Here is a 17,494-nt window from a genome sequence, read left to right as displayed (position 1 = left end):
TACCTGCAAGCCAAGGAGATAAATCTCAAAAGAAATCAAACCTGCCGACACCTTGATCTTAAGACTTCCAGTCTCCAGAACTGTGATAAAATAAATTTTTGTTGCTTAAGCCACCAGTTTGTGATATTCATTTGTGGCAGCCCTAGCAGACTAATACACTTATCAACAGTAGAATGATAATAAACTGTGGTATTTTCATACAATAGAATATTACTGTACAGAAACAAAAATAAACAAACTACTTCTACATACATGGATGAATCTCACATAATATTGAGTAAACAAAGCCAGACACTTGCTAATAAAGGAAATGAGTTTATATGAAGCAATATGTACCCTAATATCCAATTTGAAAATGATTTAGGACACACTGTCATTGATTTGATCAATGTCAGTACAAAATGAAAGACACTTTCCTATGTCTGGAATATTTGTTAACCAGCAAAGGTCAGGACTATCAGATTCGGTAATTAATACTTCGTGTTTTAAAAACCTTTAAGAAATAATAAAAATAAAAACCTTAAAAATGGTGACTTTCACATGTTAAACTTCTGATGTATTTAAATTTTAAAATAATTTTATTTAGCATTTGTTTTGTGTTAATGTTTCCTTCTAATGTTTTCTACTATCATAAGTCTTTATCAGGTAGAGATCATTCTAACATGTTATTGAAATACATAATCTTGTCATAGTATATTGACTTATATTAGTGATAAGCCATGAATTTGTTATTATTATGGAGTTTTTTGGACAGAAAACTGCTGAAACTTTTAGTATAATCCTATAATAGAAAAATGGTTCACTGTTTATTATTATTATGGGCACATTATTTGAGAACACATAAAGTATTGTGGTAAATACAGAATTACTTAGGATTTCAGAAATTTTCCAGATTAATATCTTTTGGGAATTTGGAAACACTTTTTCTGGAATCCCCTGAGTTTCCAGCTGTGTGATTACCTGCAACTCTCCTCTGGTTCTTCATGCCATAAGGACTGTAGGTTTTCTGTTGGAATTTTAGTTCCCCTGAGCAGTACTGATTTTATTGTCTTTAGTCTGAAAAAACTGTAAAAATGAGTAACACTTCTCCCAAGTGTCAGCTTCTTCTAGAATCTGCCTGCTTCTGTTCACTTTCCAGTGCCCTCAGTTTACCTGTTTCTGAACTTTGTGCAGAGTTTACAGCTGCCATCAGCAGGAGAGTCAGCTAGGGCAGAGCTTAGTTTGCCCTACTAGAAGCATAACTCTTCTCCCTGTTCTGATAGAGCACAATATCTACTATCTTCTTGAGAAGACTGCATGGGAAATACATTTTTTGAGGGCTCATCTGTCCAAAAATGTCCTTATTTTACTTGATTAATAGTTTGACTGGGCATGGATAGTTTGACAATAATGTTCCCTTCAAAACTTTTAGGCACTATGCCATTATCTTCACGTTTCCATTATTGCTGTTGCAAAGTTCGATGTGAAAGTTTCTTGATCTTTTGTATTTGACCTGTTTTTCCCTTCTGAAGTTGTTAGGATATTCTTTCTTTATTTCTAGTTTCCTGAAACTTCATAATAATGTGCCTTAGAATGGAGCTTTCCCCCATTCTTTGCGCTGGGACTCTTTCAACTTAGAAAATTCATGTCCTTCAGTTCTAAGAAATTTAATTTTCTTTTTTTCTTTGATAATCCCCCCCACACCCCCCTCCCCCCCGCACCCCTCCCCTCCCGCACCCCCCCCCCCCGCCAATAGTCTTTAGAACGCCTCCTGGTTAGATATTGAACCTTTTGGATTTATCTTCTAATTCTTTTATTTTCTCTTTTATTTTCCATCTTTTTGTCTTTCTGCTCTATTTTCTGAAAGATTACTTCAACCTTTTTCCCTAAATTTTTTATTTAGCAGTCATATTCAAAGTTCTTTCTTATGCCCAAATTGTCCTTTTTGTTTATAGCATTTATGCAGTGCAATATGCCTATATAATAATTGGCATATTAGAGTGTATTTTTCCCCTTTTGGTCTCTGTATTTTTTTCTTTCCTTCCTCCAAGATCCTTTTCTCTACTTCTTTATTGTGATCTTTATCTTTTATCCTAGAGGATTTCCTTAAATGCCTAGAAATACTTGTTGTCCATTCACAAGAATGAAGCACTGAAAAGCCAGTTAGAAGTTCTGTGTGCATAGATAGGGTTTTATTGATTGGTGGGCTTCACTATATAAGGTGGCAGGTCAGGTTTTCCAATGAAGAAGCCCCAAATGTCAGTATCTGCAGGTTTTTTTTTTGTTTGTTTTTTTGTTTTGTCTATTGAGTTTCCTCCAATTTTTCTGTCTACTTCTTGGGATGGAAGCTTCCTGGACTGGTAGGGTTCTGGATGCTGAAGAGGTAAAGACTGTTGGTTTCACTGTTTACTTTGTAGAATTGTAGTACAGTGTCTCTCACCCTTTCTCAGTGTTAAAAGTGTCCCAGACAGTAAACTTACCAGTTTCAGCTGGAGTGGAGGAATTATAGGAGTCTGGCTGTCCAGGTGAAAGGAGAGAATCTAAGGAACTGCCTTTGTCTTATTTTCAAACAATGCCTGTGTTTCCAGCCTGACCCCTCACCTGCATTTTTGACTATATCTAGTAGTGCCAAACCTTTGGGGAGTTTGTGGTGAGGACTGGATTGCTTCATCTTGGCTCAGTACCCCACCTCCCACCTTCTGATTTCTCAATCTACTAAGGTCCTGCTCATCCAACTAAGGAAAGCAATGCCAGTCTTTTCTTCTTCCAGGCTTCTCTAATCTTTCCAAGTGCTTCTTGGAAAAGAATCACTTTCCCTCATCACTTGTTTTTTGGGTAGGGTAAATCACCCTCTTCTTTCCTAAGGGGAAGGGAGGGAAAAGGTTCTTATCACAAATACTAGACACAAAAGCCAGTGATTCCTGATCCTCTTTCCCCTCCTTAGAAAGACACTGTGGTGTGGGGAATAGGGGGGATTGTGGAGGAGGGTGGCATTTGGAATAGGGCTGGTTCTTCTCATTATTTAACCACAGGGGCAGGAGTCTGGATCCAGTTATTGGTGGCTTATTGGTGGTTCTCTTTAGAAATCTGAGTGTACTCAGCACTTCTGTCCATCAACTCTGAGCCTTAATTACAATTCCAGGACAAGAGGGAAACATTGCACAATGCAAAAACTGCATAATGATCCATTGTATGGGTGTATCCAAATGTACTTCAAATTCCCCATTATTGGACATTTAGGTTCTTTTTCACTTTTTTGATGTTAGCAGTGTCACAGTGAACATCCTTGTAGTCGTTAAACGTTATTATTTCCATAAGTGAGATTCCTATGGGTGGAATAGCTGGGTGATATGATATGCATGTTTTTAATGCTCTTATTACATATTATCCGGTTATCTTGAACTGTTGTAACCAGTTTTACATTCCTCTCCGTGGTACATAAGAGGGTTCTTTTTCCCCTTACCTATGCTTGCTCCAGCTATTTTATCTTTTTCCTTATCTCTGCCAGTTTGGATAAAAGTATGGCCTCTCATGATTTTACATTGCATTTTTATCACTAGTAAGAATGAAACACTTTACATATGCTTTTTGCCTACTGAGCTGTTTTTTTTTTATGCAATTTGCCTGTTCAGGTCCTTTCACAGCTTTTCTATTGGGGTATTCAATTTTTTATATGTTGGAGTTTTTAATACATTGAAAATATTAGTTGTATGACATAAGTGTTGCCACTATGTTTCCCAATTTGATGTGTACATTTTATTTGTAATACTTTCTGTTATAAAGAAAATTTAAATTTTTATGTATTCAGATCTTAGATAAAATGACTTAATTCTGAGTTTCAGTTTTCTCTTCAGTAAAAACATGATAATACATACTACATGGTAAGGTGGATATGGTTTAGGTAAATTAACTGCTACATAATAGTTGCTCAACAAATGATAGCTTTTTTTTATTCCCTGTGTGACACATTGAAAAAGTTCAGAATCATCCAAATTTTTTACTAGAATTAAAAAACATAGTCAAAGGTGTTTAAACCAGATATGAACCTGAATATTAAGTAAAACTCTGTATCTTTTAGGCCAGTATAGACAGGTAACTTTTAATTTCTCTTTTTTACTAGTCTAATTTTTATTCTTAAAAAAATTAGGGCTTCCCTGGTGGCGCAGTGGTTGAGAGTCTGCCTGCCGATGCAGGGGACACGGGTTCGTGCCCCAGTCCGGGAAGATCCCACATGCCATGGAGCAGCTGGGCCTGTGAGCCATGGCCGCTGAGCCTGCGCATCCGGAGCCTGTGCTCTGCAACGGGAGAGGCCACAGCAGTGAGAGGCCCGCGTACCGCAAAAAAAAAAAAAAAAAAAAAAAAAAAAATTAGCTCTGATTGATGGATCCTCTTAAGTAGGGAAATCTGAAGTCTGAGTGGAGTGTGAGAAGACTAGTGTTTTCTTCTAAGTTATTTTTAAGGGATTATGAATATATTCATTTCTGGTAATGATTTCTTTCATAGCATCATTATTTATTTTATATCAATATAGATACATCTGATAAAACCAAAATAACACACTAGCCCCTCCTGCTTTTAAGACAATATGCAAATAAGGTTTCTGTCCCCCAGCAGGTCAGTAGAGCTTCTTACTCCCTGAGGTCAAGTGCAAGTTGGCTTAGATAGATAGCATTCTGTTCGGTTGCGAGCTACATAAAATGCTTTAATGAATGTTTATTTTTAGACCACTTTACACCAATAAAATTTTTTATTTTACATGTTGTAACTTCTGAGTAACTTTTTTTAAATTAATTGATTAATTAATTAATTTATTCATTTTTGGTTGCGTTGGGTCTTGTTGGGTCTTCGTTGCTGCTTGCGGGTTTTCCCTAGTTGTGGCGAGCCAGGGCTACTCTTCTTTGCAGTGCGCGGACTTCTCATTGCAGTGGCTCCTCTTGTTGCAGAGCACAGGCTCTAGGCACATGGACTCAGTAGTTGGGGCTCGCAGGCTCTAGAGCGCAGGCTCAGTAGTTGTGGCACACAGGATTAGTTGCTCTGTAGCATGTGGGATCTTCCCGGACCAAGGCTCAAACCCGTGTCCCCTGCATTGGAAGGTGGATTCTTAACCACTGCTATACCAGGGAAGTCCCTGAGTAACTTTTTATGATAATATAATAGAATTCTTATAAGGTACTATTATAATAAAAATAATTGTATCATTTCACATATAATTTCACTATAAATGAAATCACATATAGCAATTTCATAGATGTGGCCTAACTAAAGTCTAGTGAGCCATATTTTAATATTATAGTATATTTGAGCACAGAGTAACAAAGAAATCACCACTGAAGAAGTTTATAAGCAATTGTTTGTTAACCAAATATGCTTTGAGAAACGTGACTGTCTTCTATTTTAGTTATTTTTCAGAATTCAGTTCTCCCCCTCTATTAGGTAACATGCCTAACCTAAGGACAGGTTAACTTTCTGAAAGCCAGCAGATGTCCTGGGTGGCTGACATTGCTTTCTTCTCTATATATCCCTTAAAAAGTAGCTACCTTCTCCATCAGCTGTATGTGTGTACATCTCCATTGCAAGGTGGAGATGATTCCAAATGAATTCCTATGAATGATGTTGGCAAAGCCATCTAAACATACATGTGCTTGGTGTGGGCATTGACATTTACATTGGCTTGTATGATTTCTTTGTACCTTTAAAGTTGTTTAGTCTCTATAATCACTCTTTCTGTAGTGTAATTTTATTACTTTAATACAGCTCTATTCAAATATCATACAAGCCTTTATATAAGTCAAATAGCATTCCCCTGCAAAGCCAACCATTGCAAATGATATTTTTAAGATCCTTGAGGTGGAGTGGTTATTACTTGAAATGTGACAGTTCCAAACCCTTCATAATGACTGTGTGCTTTTACTCTAGAACATTTGAAGAATTAGGTGCTTATGTGTTAAATTCTTGCCACCTGATAATTATATCAAGGGAGAAATTATTTGGTTTAGTTTAAGCTTAATCTAAAGAAAAAATAATTTATCATATTAGTTTTCAATAAGACTGTATTAAGACGGATGTCCAGAATGGAGGTTAATTTCTTCCACTCCTAGATAAGAGTGATTTGTGTGTCAAAATTAAGCATATTGGCAGGTCATCCTGTATAAGTTTGTATAAAGAGTTGAAGTAAACTTATATTTTAACTTGAAGTTTTTTTTTTAACAACGCTTATTTCATCTGCCAGTTATTTTTATTCTACTGACTGTTAATTTATGAGTCCTTTATTAAAAAAAAAGTGAGAGGTAAAAAAGCCATAGTATTATCACATTTGTATATGTGGGTTCCCTAAACCATATGGTGATTTCTAATTAGATTACAAAGGATTCTTTGTCGAGACTAACTTCATAGTAGCTGCAGTGGTGGGCATCACAGAAGGAGAGAGTTTTCTTGAGTTTCCGACAAGGACACTTTTGAGAGAAACTGTGTGGTCTATAATCGTCCTTATACTCAAAGTCTGATAAAGTTATTGAGGTGCAGATCAAGTTGGTATTTTGAAGCTGGTAATTTAATTCTGCATGTTTGATCCTCTCAGTCAGTGGCTTGGCTTGATTTTTTTAAAAGGCAGATTCAGTATTTAATTTCACATGTACCCTCGCAGTAGAGATTTCAAAGGATACTTTGCTGGATGCTTGACTGCCTTGTCTATTTGCTCTTGTTTTGCATGCAAGAGAGAGCCAGAAGCCTTTCTTCTCATTGTGTACACATAGTATTAATGGATTTACTCTGCCTGTATCGTCTCATTACTGAAAACAGCCAGAAGCGCAGAAGTCTTTCAGTGTATGCAAATAAGGCAGAATCATCTACCTGAGAGTTAATATTCTCTGCTTTTAAGTGTATTCTAAATCTGATGTTTGTATTTAGAGCATAACATCCTGTTCTTTTTTTTATGGGCAAAAAGCTAAGCAGGCTCAGGCAGCTGTTTGATGTTGGCTTCAAGTGTTATTAATTTCATATTCTATTATTCTTTTCACTGTAGCACAAGTGAAGCTGATGTGGAGGCTGTCATGGATAAGTTGTTTGATGAGCTGGCTCAGAAACAAAATGATTGTACGTAAGTTAATTTCTCTTGAAAGAGAATACATTTAGAACACAATGCCCAATCTCCACTGACCAATTAATAAGTTCCATTGCTGTATATGGGTTGATGCCACACTCAAGTGGCAGTCATTGTATCAGCATTTTGTCTAATTTATGTGTTGAATCATGTGCTATTATTCATCAAGCTATGCATTTCCTATCTGTAAGAGATGAATTTTATAGTAATTATCCAGACAAGATTGAGTCTTTGTTCATGTTCCCATAGTAACTAGACCAAGGATTCTAAAAGTGCAAGGCAGAGAGCTGCGGCTGAATAAAGCCTGTGGAACCATTGCCGACTGCACATTTGAAGAGCTATGTGAGAGAGTGAGTATCCAGACACGTTCAGACTCATTGGCCTTTTCACATGTTAAAATACTTCATATTTCCCTCTCTTCCTGTTTCAGATTTTAAAATACAATTCACAGAGTCAGAACTGATTTAAAAGTCTCATTAAGAGAAATACTCATGTGTATATACCCATGTGCTTTTTATAGATACTGGCACGAAATTTACTCTTAGAAGGGCTCTAAAACAAAATTAGAAACAGAGAGAACTGTCAGCTATTGCTGGAAGCAAAACTAATATCAGCTTTAGGGATATTTTGTAAAAGTCAAACATAAGAAATTTTTTTTTTTTAAAATGAGGTGAGGTTAGTACCAGGGGAAAGGAAGATGAAGTAATAATACCATGATCCAAGGAGGTATGACATAAAAGAATTTCCATTCCTTGTTCTTTTTTTTTTTTTTTTTTTTTTTTTTGCGGTATGCGGGCCTCTCACTGTTGTGGCCTCCCCCGTTGCGGAGCACAGGCTCCGGACGCGCAGGCTCCGGACGCGCAGGCTCAGCAGCCATGGCTCACGGGCCCAGCCGCTCCGCGGCATATGGGATCCTCCCAGACCGGGGCACGAACCCGTATCCCCTGCATCGGCAGGCGGACTCTCAACCACTTGCGCCACCAGGGAGGCCCCCATTCCTTGTTCTTATGGCTCATCTGTTATTGTCATAATATCTGACCTATTTGGGCCAAGGTCAAAGAAAGTGAATTTTTATAACTGTGACATCTATATTATATAACAATATATCCAACAGAGAAAAAATATGTACATATATATTCATATAAATGAGAAAGATGTTGATTACAGATTAATTATAGATATGAATTCTGTCTTTTAAAAGCTCTGGGAATTCTCAGTACTCAATGAGTATTCAATTGACTGTAAATCTTGAGAAAAACAAAGCCAGTTACATATATCTTTAAGCATAATACCTCAATTATGTATAAATTATCATTCCAACTAGTCTCTCTGATTTATCTTGAATTTTAGGTAGCTAAAAAAGAATTGTTTTTCAGGGGGAAGAGAAAGTATTTTTTATACCTGCTAGCCATTTTATGACTACTTTTCTTAAAAACTAGTGACTTCATTACTTCTAAATCTGTAATTTTCAAACCAGAGAGAGAATCCAATCTACAAATGTTATCACAGAAATAAAGCACTTCAAGACCAATAAGGATTAGGATGAATTAGAATCCTCTGACAAGGTGATAACGTCAGTCTCTGGTTGTGAGGGTTGTTCTGTGTGATACGGACGCTTCACACTTCTATTGCATCCATCTCATCAAGGTCCTAATAACCTAATATCTTCAGACATAATTATTAAGGCTTCCATTTAAGTTTTACTTACTTTGCCTCTTGAGAAAAATCTTATATATCTGAGAAGCTCCCCCCACTTCCATAGAAGGGGACCTAGTGAGGAAAGGGGAAGGACAAACCTGTTGTGTCTTGAGGTAGTAAGGCAAAGGTGGCCTCTTGGAGCAGCTACTGAGTATTTATCTCTATTTTTTATGTGCTCATTATTTCAGGAGACTTAGTACCAGGAAAAAGCCACTAATCAGAGACCAACATCTTCATAGTCTACTGTATCGGGGTGGTGAGGAAGAAGATTGATTGGGACTTTATCTTGAAAAATTAAGATAACACTTATAAAAATAGATATTTTTATCTTATCTGACAAAACTATGGACTATAATAACAACTAAGAACTAAATTCCTAAAATAAACAGTGAACAAGTTACTATTTATTTTTGGCATAACTTTCTTGACAGAATTTTAGGATGATAAACTAGTATATCCTACACTTCATGATTGGTTGTTCGAGTACATGGAAAATCATGTTTATAAAAACTTTTAAGGACATCATCGGTTTTTTCAAAGTCCTGTTTTAATTCATGAATATTTCAGTTACTTTCTTTTAAAGCTTTTTTTTCTTTTAAAGTTTTTATGTTGTCATTATCCTTGTTGAGTTTTTTCTTCTTCAAGTTAGCCAGATCTTCATTTCTCAGTGGCTTTGCATGGATAGGTTTGCTTTATATTCATATTGTAATTGTAGGATATTTACTACATCAGACTAGATGACTGACATTAGACATTGATATGATAGGTTGGATCAAGTACTAGTATTAAGCTGTGATGGAAGTTTGAGGAAGGGTTACATTTTAAAAATTGAGGTATAATTGACCTATAACATTATATTAGTTTCAGGTGTACAACATAATGATTCAGTATTTGTATACATTGCATAATGATCACCACAGTAAATCTAGTTAACATCAGTCACCTTATATAATTGCAAAAAATTTTTTTCTTGTGATGGGAACTTTTAAGATCTATCTTCTAAGCAATTTTCAAATCTGCAATACAATATTATTAATTATAGCTACCATGCTATACATTATACCCCCATGACTTATTTATTTTATAACTAAAAGTTTGTACCTTTTGACCCCTTTCACCCATTTCTCCCACCCCCCAACCCCCACCTCTGGCAACTACCAATCTGCTCTCTGTATGTATGAGCTTGGTTTTTTGTTTTTTTGTTTTCGTTTTTTTTAGATTCCACATATAAGTGAGACCATACAGTATTTGTCTTTCTCTCTCTGACTTATTTCATTTAGCATAACGCCCTCAAGGTCCATTCATGTTGTTGCAAGTGGCAAGATTTCTTTTTTTTTATGGCTGAATAATATTACAGTATATAGATATACCACACTTGCTTTCATCCATTGATGGATACTTAACTTGTTTCCATGTCTTGGCTATTGTAAATAATGCTGCAGTGAACATGTGATGCATATATCTCTTCAAGTTAGTGTTTTTGTTTTCTTTAGATAAATACTCAGAAGTGGAATTGCTAGATCATATCTATTTTTAATTTTTTGAGGAACCTCCATACTATTCTCCATAGTGTCTGTACCAATTTACATTCCTACCAACAGCGCACAAGGGTTCCCTTTTCTCCACATCCTTACCAACGCTTGTTATTTCTTGTCTTTTTGATAATAGCCATTCTAAATGGTGTGAGGTGATATCTCACTGTGGATTTGGATTGCATTTCCCTGAGGATTAGTGATGTTAAACATCTCTTCATGTATCTGTTGAGCGTCTGTGTTTTCTTTGGAAAAGTATCTATTCAGATCATCCGCCCATTTTTATTTTTAATTAATTAATTTTTGGCTGCATTGGGTCTTCATTGCTGCACATGGGCTTTCTCTAGTTGTGGCGAGGGTGCTACTCTTCGTTGTGGTGCACGGGCTTCTCATTGCAGTGACTTCTCTTTTCTGTGGAGCATGGGCTCTAGGCGTGCAGGCTTCAGTAGTTGTGGCTCACAGGCTCTAGAGCACAGGCTCAGTAGTTGTGGCACACGGACTTAGTTGCTCTGCGGCGTGTGGGATCTTCCCGCACCAGGGCTCGAACTCTTGTCCCCTGCATTGGCAGGCGGATTCTTAACCACTGCGCCACCAGGGAAGTCCCATCTGCCCATTTCTAATTGGATTTTTTTTTTTGCTATTAAATTGGATGAGTTCTTCATATGTTTTGGATATTAACCCCTTATCAGATATATGATTTGCAGATATTTTCTTCCATTCAATAGGTTGCCTTTTCATTCTGTTGATGGTTTCCTTTGCTGGGCAGAAGCTTTTTAGTCTGATGTATTCCCACTTTATTTTTGCTTTTGTTGCCTTTGTTTTTGGTGTCAGATTCAAAAAGTCATCACCAAGGCCTAGGTCAAGGAGCTTACTGCCTGTGTTTTCTTCTAAGAGTTTTATGGTTTCAGGTCTTATGTTCAATTTTTAATCCATTTTGAGTTAATTTTTGTGTATGGTGTAAGATAGTGATCGAGTTTCATTCTTTTGCATATGGCTGCCCAGTTTTCACACCACCATTTATTGAAGAGACTGTCCTTTCCCCACTGTATATTCTTGGCTCCTTTGTCATAAATTAATTGACCATATATATGGATTAATTTCTGGGTTCTCTGTTCTGTTCTATTGATCTATGCATCTGTTTTTATGCCAATACCATGCTGTTTTGGTTACTATAGCTTTCTAATATAGTTTGAAATCAGGGAGCATGATGCCTCCAGGCCTGTTCTTTCTCAGTATTCCTTTGGCTATTCAGGATCTTCTGTGGTTCCATATAAATTTTAGGATTGTTTGTTCTATTTTTGTGAAAAATAACACTGGAATTTTGATAGGGATTGCATAGAATCTATAATTGCTTTGGGTTGTATGGACATTTTAACAATATTCTTCTAAGTCCTTTCATTTATTTGTATCTTTAATTTCTTTCATTAATCTCTTGTAGTTTTCAGTATATAGGTGTTTCACTTCCTTAGTTAAATTTATTCTCAGGCATTTTATTCTTTTTGATGCAATTGTAAATGGGATTGTTTTCTTAATTTCTCTTTCTGATAGTTGGTTGTTAGTGTATAGAAACACAACAAATTTTGTATATGATTTTGTATTCTGTGACTTTACTGAATTCTTTTTATTAGTTCTAATAGTTTTTTTGGTGGAGTCTTTAGGGTATTCTACATATAATATCATGTCATCTGCAAACAGTGACAGTCTTCTTCTTCCCTTCAATTTGGATGCATTTTATTTCTTCTTCTTACCTAATTGCTCTGTCTAGGGCTTCCAATACTATGTTGTATGAAAGTGCTGAGAGTGGGCATCTTTGTGTTGTTCTTGATCTGAGAGGAAAAGCTTTTAGCTTTTTACTATAGAGTCTGATGTTAGCTGTGGGCTTGTTACATATGGCCTTTATTATGTTGAGGTACATTACCTCTATCTACTTTGTTTAAAGTTTTTATCATAAATGATGTTGAATTTTGTCAAATGCTTTTTCTGCATCTATTAAAATGATTAAATGATTTTTATCCTTCATTTTGTTAATGTGATGTGTCAGATAGATTTTCATATGTTGAACCATCCTTGTATCACTGGAATAAATCCCATTTTAATATTGCGTGTGATCCTTTTAATGTATTGTTGAACTTGGTTTGCTAATATTTTGTTGGGGATTTTTGCATCTATGTTCATCAGGGATATTGGGCTGTAATTTTCTTTTCTTGTGGTATCCTTGTCTGGTTTTGGTATCAGGGTAATGCTGGACTCATAAAATGTATTTGGAAGTGTTACTGCTTCTGTTTTTTAGGAGAGTTTGGGAAGTATTGGTATTAATTCTTCTTTGAATGTTTGGTAGAATTCACCAGTGAAGCTGTCTGGTCCTGGACTTTTGTTTGTTGGGAGGTTTTTGATTATTTATTCAATTTCACCGCTAAATTTTCTATTTTTTCACAATTCAGTCTTGGTATATTGTATGCTTCTAGGAATTTATCCATTTCTTCCAGGTTGTCAAATTTGTGGGTATATAATTGTTCATGAGTCTCTTTTTTTAAATTTAATTTTTTAATTGAAATATAGTTGATTAACGATGTGCCAATCTCTGCTGTACAGCAGAGTGACTCAGTTATGCACATACAGACATTTTTTTTGTGTGTGTGGTACGCGGGCCTCTCACTGTTGTGACCTCTCCCGTTGCAGAGCACAGGCTCCGGACGTGCAGGCTCAGCAGCCATGGCTCACGGGCCCAGCCGCTCCGCGTCATGTGGGATCTTCCCGGACCAGGGCACGAACCCGCGTCCCCTGCATCGGCAGGCGGACTCTCAACCACTGTGCCACCAGGGAAGCCCCATTCTTTTTTTTAATATTCTTTTCTACTGTGGTTTATCACAGGATATTGAATATAGTTCCCTGTGCTATACAGTAGGACCTTGTTGTTTATCCATCCTATATATAATAGTTTACATCTGCTATTCCCACACTCCCAGTCCTTCCAGCCCCCACCCCCTCCCCCTTGGCAACCACAAGTCTGTTCTTTATGTCTGTGAGTCTGTTTCTATTTTGTAGATATGTTCATTTGTGCCATATTTTAGATTCCACATATAAGTGATATCATATGGTATTTGTGTTTCTCTTTCTGACTTACTTCACTTAGTATGATAATCTCTAGTTGCATCCATGTTGCTGCAAGTGGCATTATTTCGTTCCTTTTTATGGCTGAGTAATATTCCATTGTATATATGTACCACATCATCTTTATCCATTCATCTGCCAGTGGACATTTAGGTTGTTTCTATGTTTTGGCTATTGTGAATAGTACTATTATGAACACATAATAGTCTCTTTTATCCTTTGTATTTCTGTGGTATCAATTGTAACATCTCCTCTTTAATTTCTGACTTTATTTATTTGAGTCCTCTCTCTTTTTCTCTTGGTGAATCTAGCTAAAGGTCTGTCAATTTTATGTTTTCAAAGAACCGACCCTTAGTTTTATTGATCTTTTCGATTGTCTTTGTAGTCTCTATTTTATTATTTCCACTCTGATCTTTGTTATTTCTGGAAGGGCTACATTTTTAAGTGGTCAGTTTATTTGTAACTATTTTCTTGTTATGATGATTTTTCATTTCTTTGCAACCTTATAACTGTGGCAATTCAGATATAGAACACTTTGCATGAGGAGGACTCTTAAAATCATTGTACTTTCAGATGTAGCCTAAAACTCTTAATTAGTTATAATGATATTATGAGCCAGGCTAAATAGTTGCCACAAACCATTCAGTAAAGAAGAAAGCACATCCAGCTCAAGGTAAAGAAGCAGGCATCTAGTGTGTCTCAGACAGTCCCAGCATTGGATTGCCCTTCTAGATTTCTGGGAGGCTCTTGAAGTCTGAGACTCACCCAACCACCCATCCTGACACTATCATGAAAAACACCTTTGGCAAGGAGTGGATGGGTTGATAGCCTATAACCATTATTTTTGAACCATGGCCCTTTCCAAGAAAAAATACTATATTTATAGACATATATATTAGGTAGAAACTTATCTATTAGTATCTTAATAGGTTAAAGGAAGTTTAAACTCTAAACCCTTGACATATGCCATAAGTAAAACTAAAAAGGCCTGGGCTATTACCCTCTTCTCACACCTGTACCCCTCCCAGCACCAAGCACAGTTCCTCAGATCTGGAATCCTGCAGGTTAACATCTAACCTTTTGTTATCTATGGGATTCTTATTCTCTGCAAATCAACAATTCAACACTGTCATGATCAGAGAAGCAGTCTCAATTAGGAGACCCTATAGCACCTGCATAGTAATAACAGCAAATATTACCATGTATCAGGCATCATTCTAAGTACTTTATATGTATTAATTCATTTTATACTTACAATAGGTAGGTACTATTATTGTCCCCATTTATAGGTGGAGAAATTGAGGCACCAAGATGTTAAGTTACTTTCCCAAGATCACATAGCTAGTAAGTGGCAGAGCCAGGACTTGAACTCCTTGGTAGTCTAGGAGTCAGATTCTGTGCTCTTAATCACTACAGTATATCTGAAAATGTTCTGGAAAAGTTCTACATCAAACCTTTAATATAATTCTGGTTCTACCATGAAGTACAATCAGATACTTTGTGAATTCCCACATCTGAGTTAAGCTTTGAGCCCATTATAAAGCATGAAGCTGTCTGGGGAACAAGATATCCTCCAGTCTGAGAGACCCGCCTCTCTGCTAGAACCTTAGTGCAGAACTGTCCAACTCATATGCCTTGGTATGCCCACTGGGAATGGGCCCAGCTACTGACCCCTCCATCCTCCTGAAGGCAATATAGGGCCTGTGCCTCCAGGACAGGGACCTCGAGCCTTAGGCAGCCTCATTCCTTTACCCCTTAGTGAAAATATCATTTTTTTCTCCTGGCCATGATATTAAAAAGGTTGGGAAGCCCTGCTTTAGAGAACTATGGGAGGGTAAAAGAGAATATGTTTGGGTGGTCTTTGTTCCCTGTCATTACCTCCATATCAGAGGCATGGTAAAGGAAAATAAGGCAGATTCATTTCTCCAGACATGACATGAGCTTTGGGGATTCCTTTCCTTTCCTTGACGTAGTTACTTGGCTCAATCAGAGGGTAATGGAGAAGTCAGAAATGTCATCACTTAAGTCAGTGGTTTTTGAAGTGTGGTTCTTAGGCATCTAGGGATCCTGAAACCCTTTCAGAGGTCCTGGAGGTCAAAACTCTCTATAGTAATACTAGGATACTGTTTGCCTTTTCCACTGTGGTGACATTTGCAGTAATGGTGCAAAAGCAGTGGTGGATAAAACTGCTGGTACTTTAGCATGAATCAAGGCAATGGCACCAAACCATGTTATATTCTTCATTGCCCATGAAGAATACTTACAGTTCCACTTTAAAATGTCCTTGAAGAAGCAGTAGTTAAAAATGATTAATATTGTTAATTCTCAACCTTTGAGAACATGTCTTTTTATTTTTTCTTTTAAAAAATATTAATTTATTAATTTATTAATTTATTAATTTATTTATTGGCTGCGTTGGGTCTTCGCTCCTGCGCGTGGGCTTTCTCTAGTTGCGGCGAGCGGGGGCTATGCTTCGTTGTGGTGTGCGGGCTTCTCATTGCAGTGGCATCTCTTGTTGCAGAGCACAGGCTCTAGGCGTACGGGCTTCAGTAGTTGTGGCTTGCGGGCTCTAGAGTGTAGGCTCAGTAGTTGTGGTGCACGGGCTTAGTTGCTCCACAGCTTGTGGGATCTTCCCAGACCAGGGCTCGAACCCTTGTACCCTGCATTGGCAGTTGGATTCTTAATCACTGTGCCACCAGGGAAGCCCTGAGAACATGTCTTTTTAATACTCACTGTCATGAAAGAAGTACACATAAAGTTTTTCTGCTATGTACCAAATACAATGGTTATCTTTAGGAAAAGCACTTGTGCAATTGTTTGAGTTGCTAGCTAAACTAGTCACTTTTTTCTTGGAACACCATTTTCACTTGGAAGAATAAATGACAGATAGACTACAGTTATTCAGATTTGGCAGACAATTTTTCATAGTGTTTGACAGACATTTTCTTAAAAATGAACAAAGTATCAATAAAACTGTCACTTTAGGAAAACAACTACAAGTATTTTTTGCCAATGATAAAATTTGAGCAAACAAGTAAAAAATAGAATTTTGGAAAACTTGTTGCTGCCACCATGAACTTGGCACCTCTTCCCACTTCTTAAGTATTTTTTTCTGATGAGATTGATGGTGATATTAACAAATGCTAAGTTTTGGTATTGTGTAATTAAATGTTTCAACATTTAGAAGATATGCATTACTCTTTGAATGAATATTTTCCAATAACCAATGCATACTCTTACAAAATCATGCATGACGAAGGTCCATTTAAAATGCAAGAAAGACTAATGGATTTTAATATAACAGAATTTTAAAAATATACTAATATTGTTTCAGACTCTACATTGCAACTATCATTTAAAAAATTACTTCTTGTCAAGTTTTTAAAAAATTTTAAATAGACTATATTTTAGAAGTTTTAAGCTTACAGAAAAATTGAGAAGGTAATCCAGAGAGTTTCCATATACTCCCAAATCCAACTTCCCCTATTATTAACATCTTACATTAGTATGATATATTCGTTACAATTAATGAACCAATATTGATATGATTAACTAAAGTCCATATATTATTCACACTTTCTTAGTTTTTACCCAGTATCCTTTTTCTGTTCCAGGATCCCATCCAGGATACCACATTACCTTTAGTTATCATGCCTCCTTAGATTCCTCTCGATCGTGACAGTTTCTCAGACTTGCCTTGTTTTTGATGACCTTGACAGTTTTGAGGAATACTGGTCATTTATTTTGTAGATTGTCCCTCAAATGGGATTTGTCTGATGTTTTTCTCATGATTTGACTGGAACTGTGGGCTTTGGGAGGAAGACCACAGAGGTCAAGTGCTATTTTCATCAGATCATATCAAGGGTACATATTATCAACATGACTTATCACTGTTGATGTTAACCTTGATCACACTTGTCTGAGGTAGTGTTTGTCTCCACTATAAAGTTACTCTTTTCCCCCTCTTTCCATAGTGAGCTCTTTGGAAGGAAGTTCTTGTTGAATTTTCATGTAGCAACAAAGAAGAAAATCCACAATTATCTAACAAGGCTGTTAAAATACTTTTCCCTGGGCT

General features: G+C 36.6%; 1 protein-coding gene across 2 annotated transcripts in view; it reads left to right on the top strand.

The window, feature by feature from the left end:
• Positions 1-17,494, top strand: part of AFG1L (AFG1 like ATPase) — a 232,887-nt gene that overhangs the window by 176,440 nt on the left and 38,953 nt on the right. For both annotated transcript variants that reach the window (XM_060115134.1, XM_060115133.1), the window contains exons 9-10: positions 7,001-7,071; positions 7,328-7,428. In XM_060115134.1, coding sequence (XP_059971117.1) covers positions 7,001-7,071; positions 7,328-7,428 — 172 coding nt within the window. The remainder of the gene's footprint in view (positions 1-7,000; positions 7,072-7,327; positions 7,429-17,494) is intronic.

The sequence above is a fragment of the Mesoplodon densirostris genome, chromosome 12 (genome assembly GCF_025265405.1).
Source record: "Mesoplodon densirostris isolate mMesDen1 chromosome 12, mMesDen1 primary haplotype, whole genome shotgun sequence".
Taxonomy (NCBI): Eukaryota; Metazoa; Chordata; class Mammalia; order Artiodactyla; family Ziphiidae; genus Mesoplodon; species Mesoplodon densirostris.
Note: the sequence above shows the minus strand (reverse complement) of the source record. Positions and strands in the feature narration are given on the sequence as shown.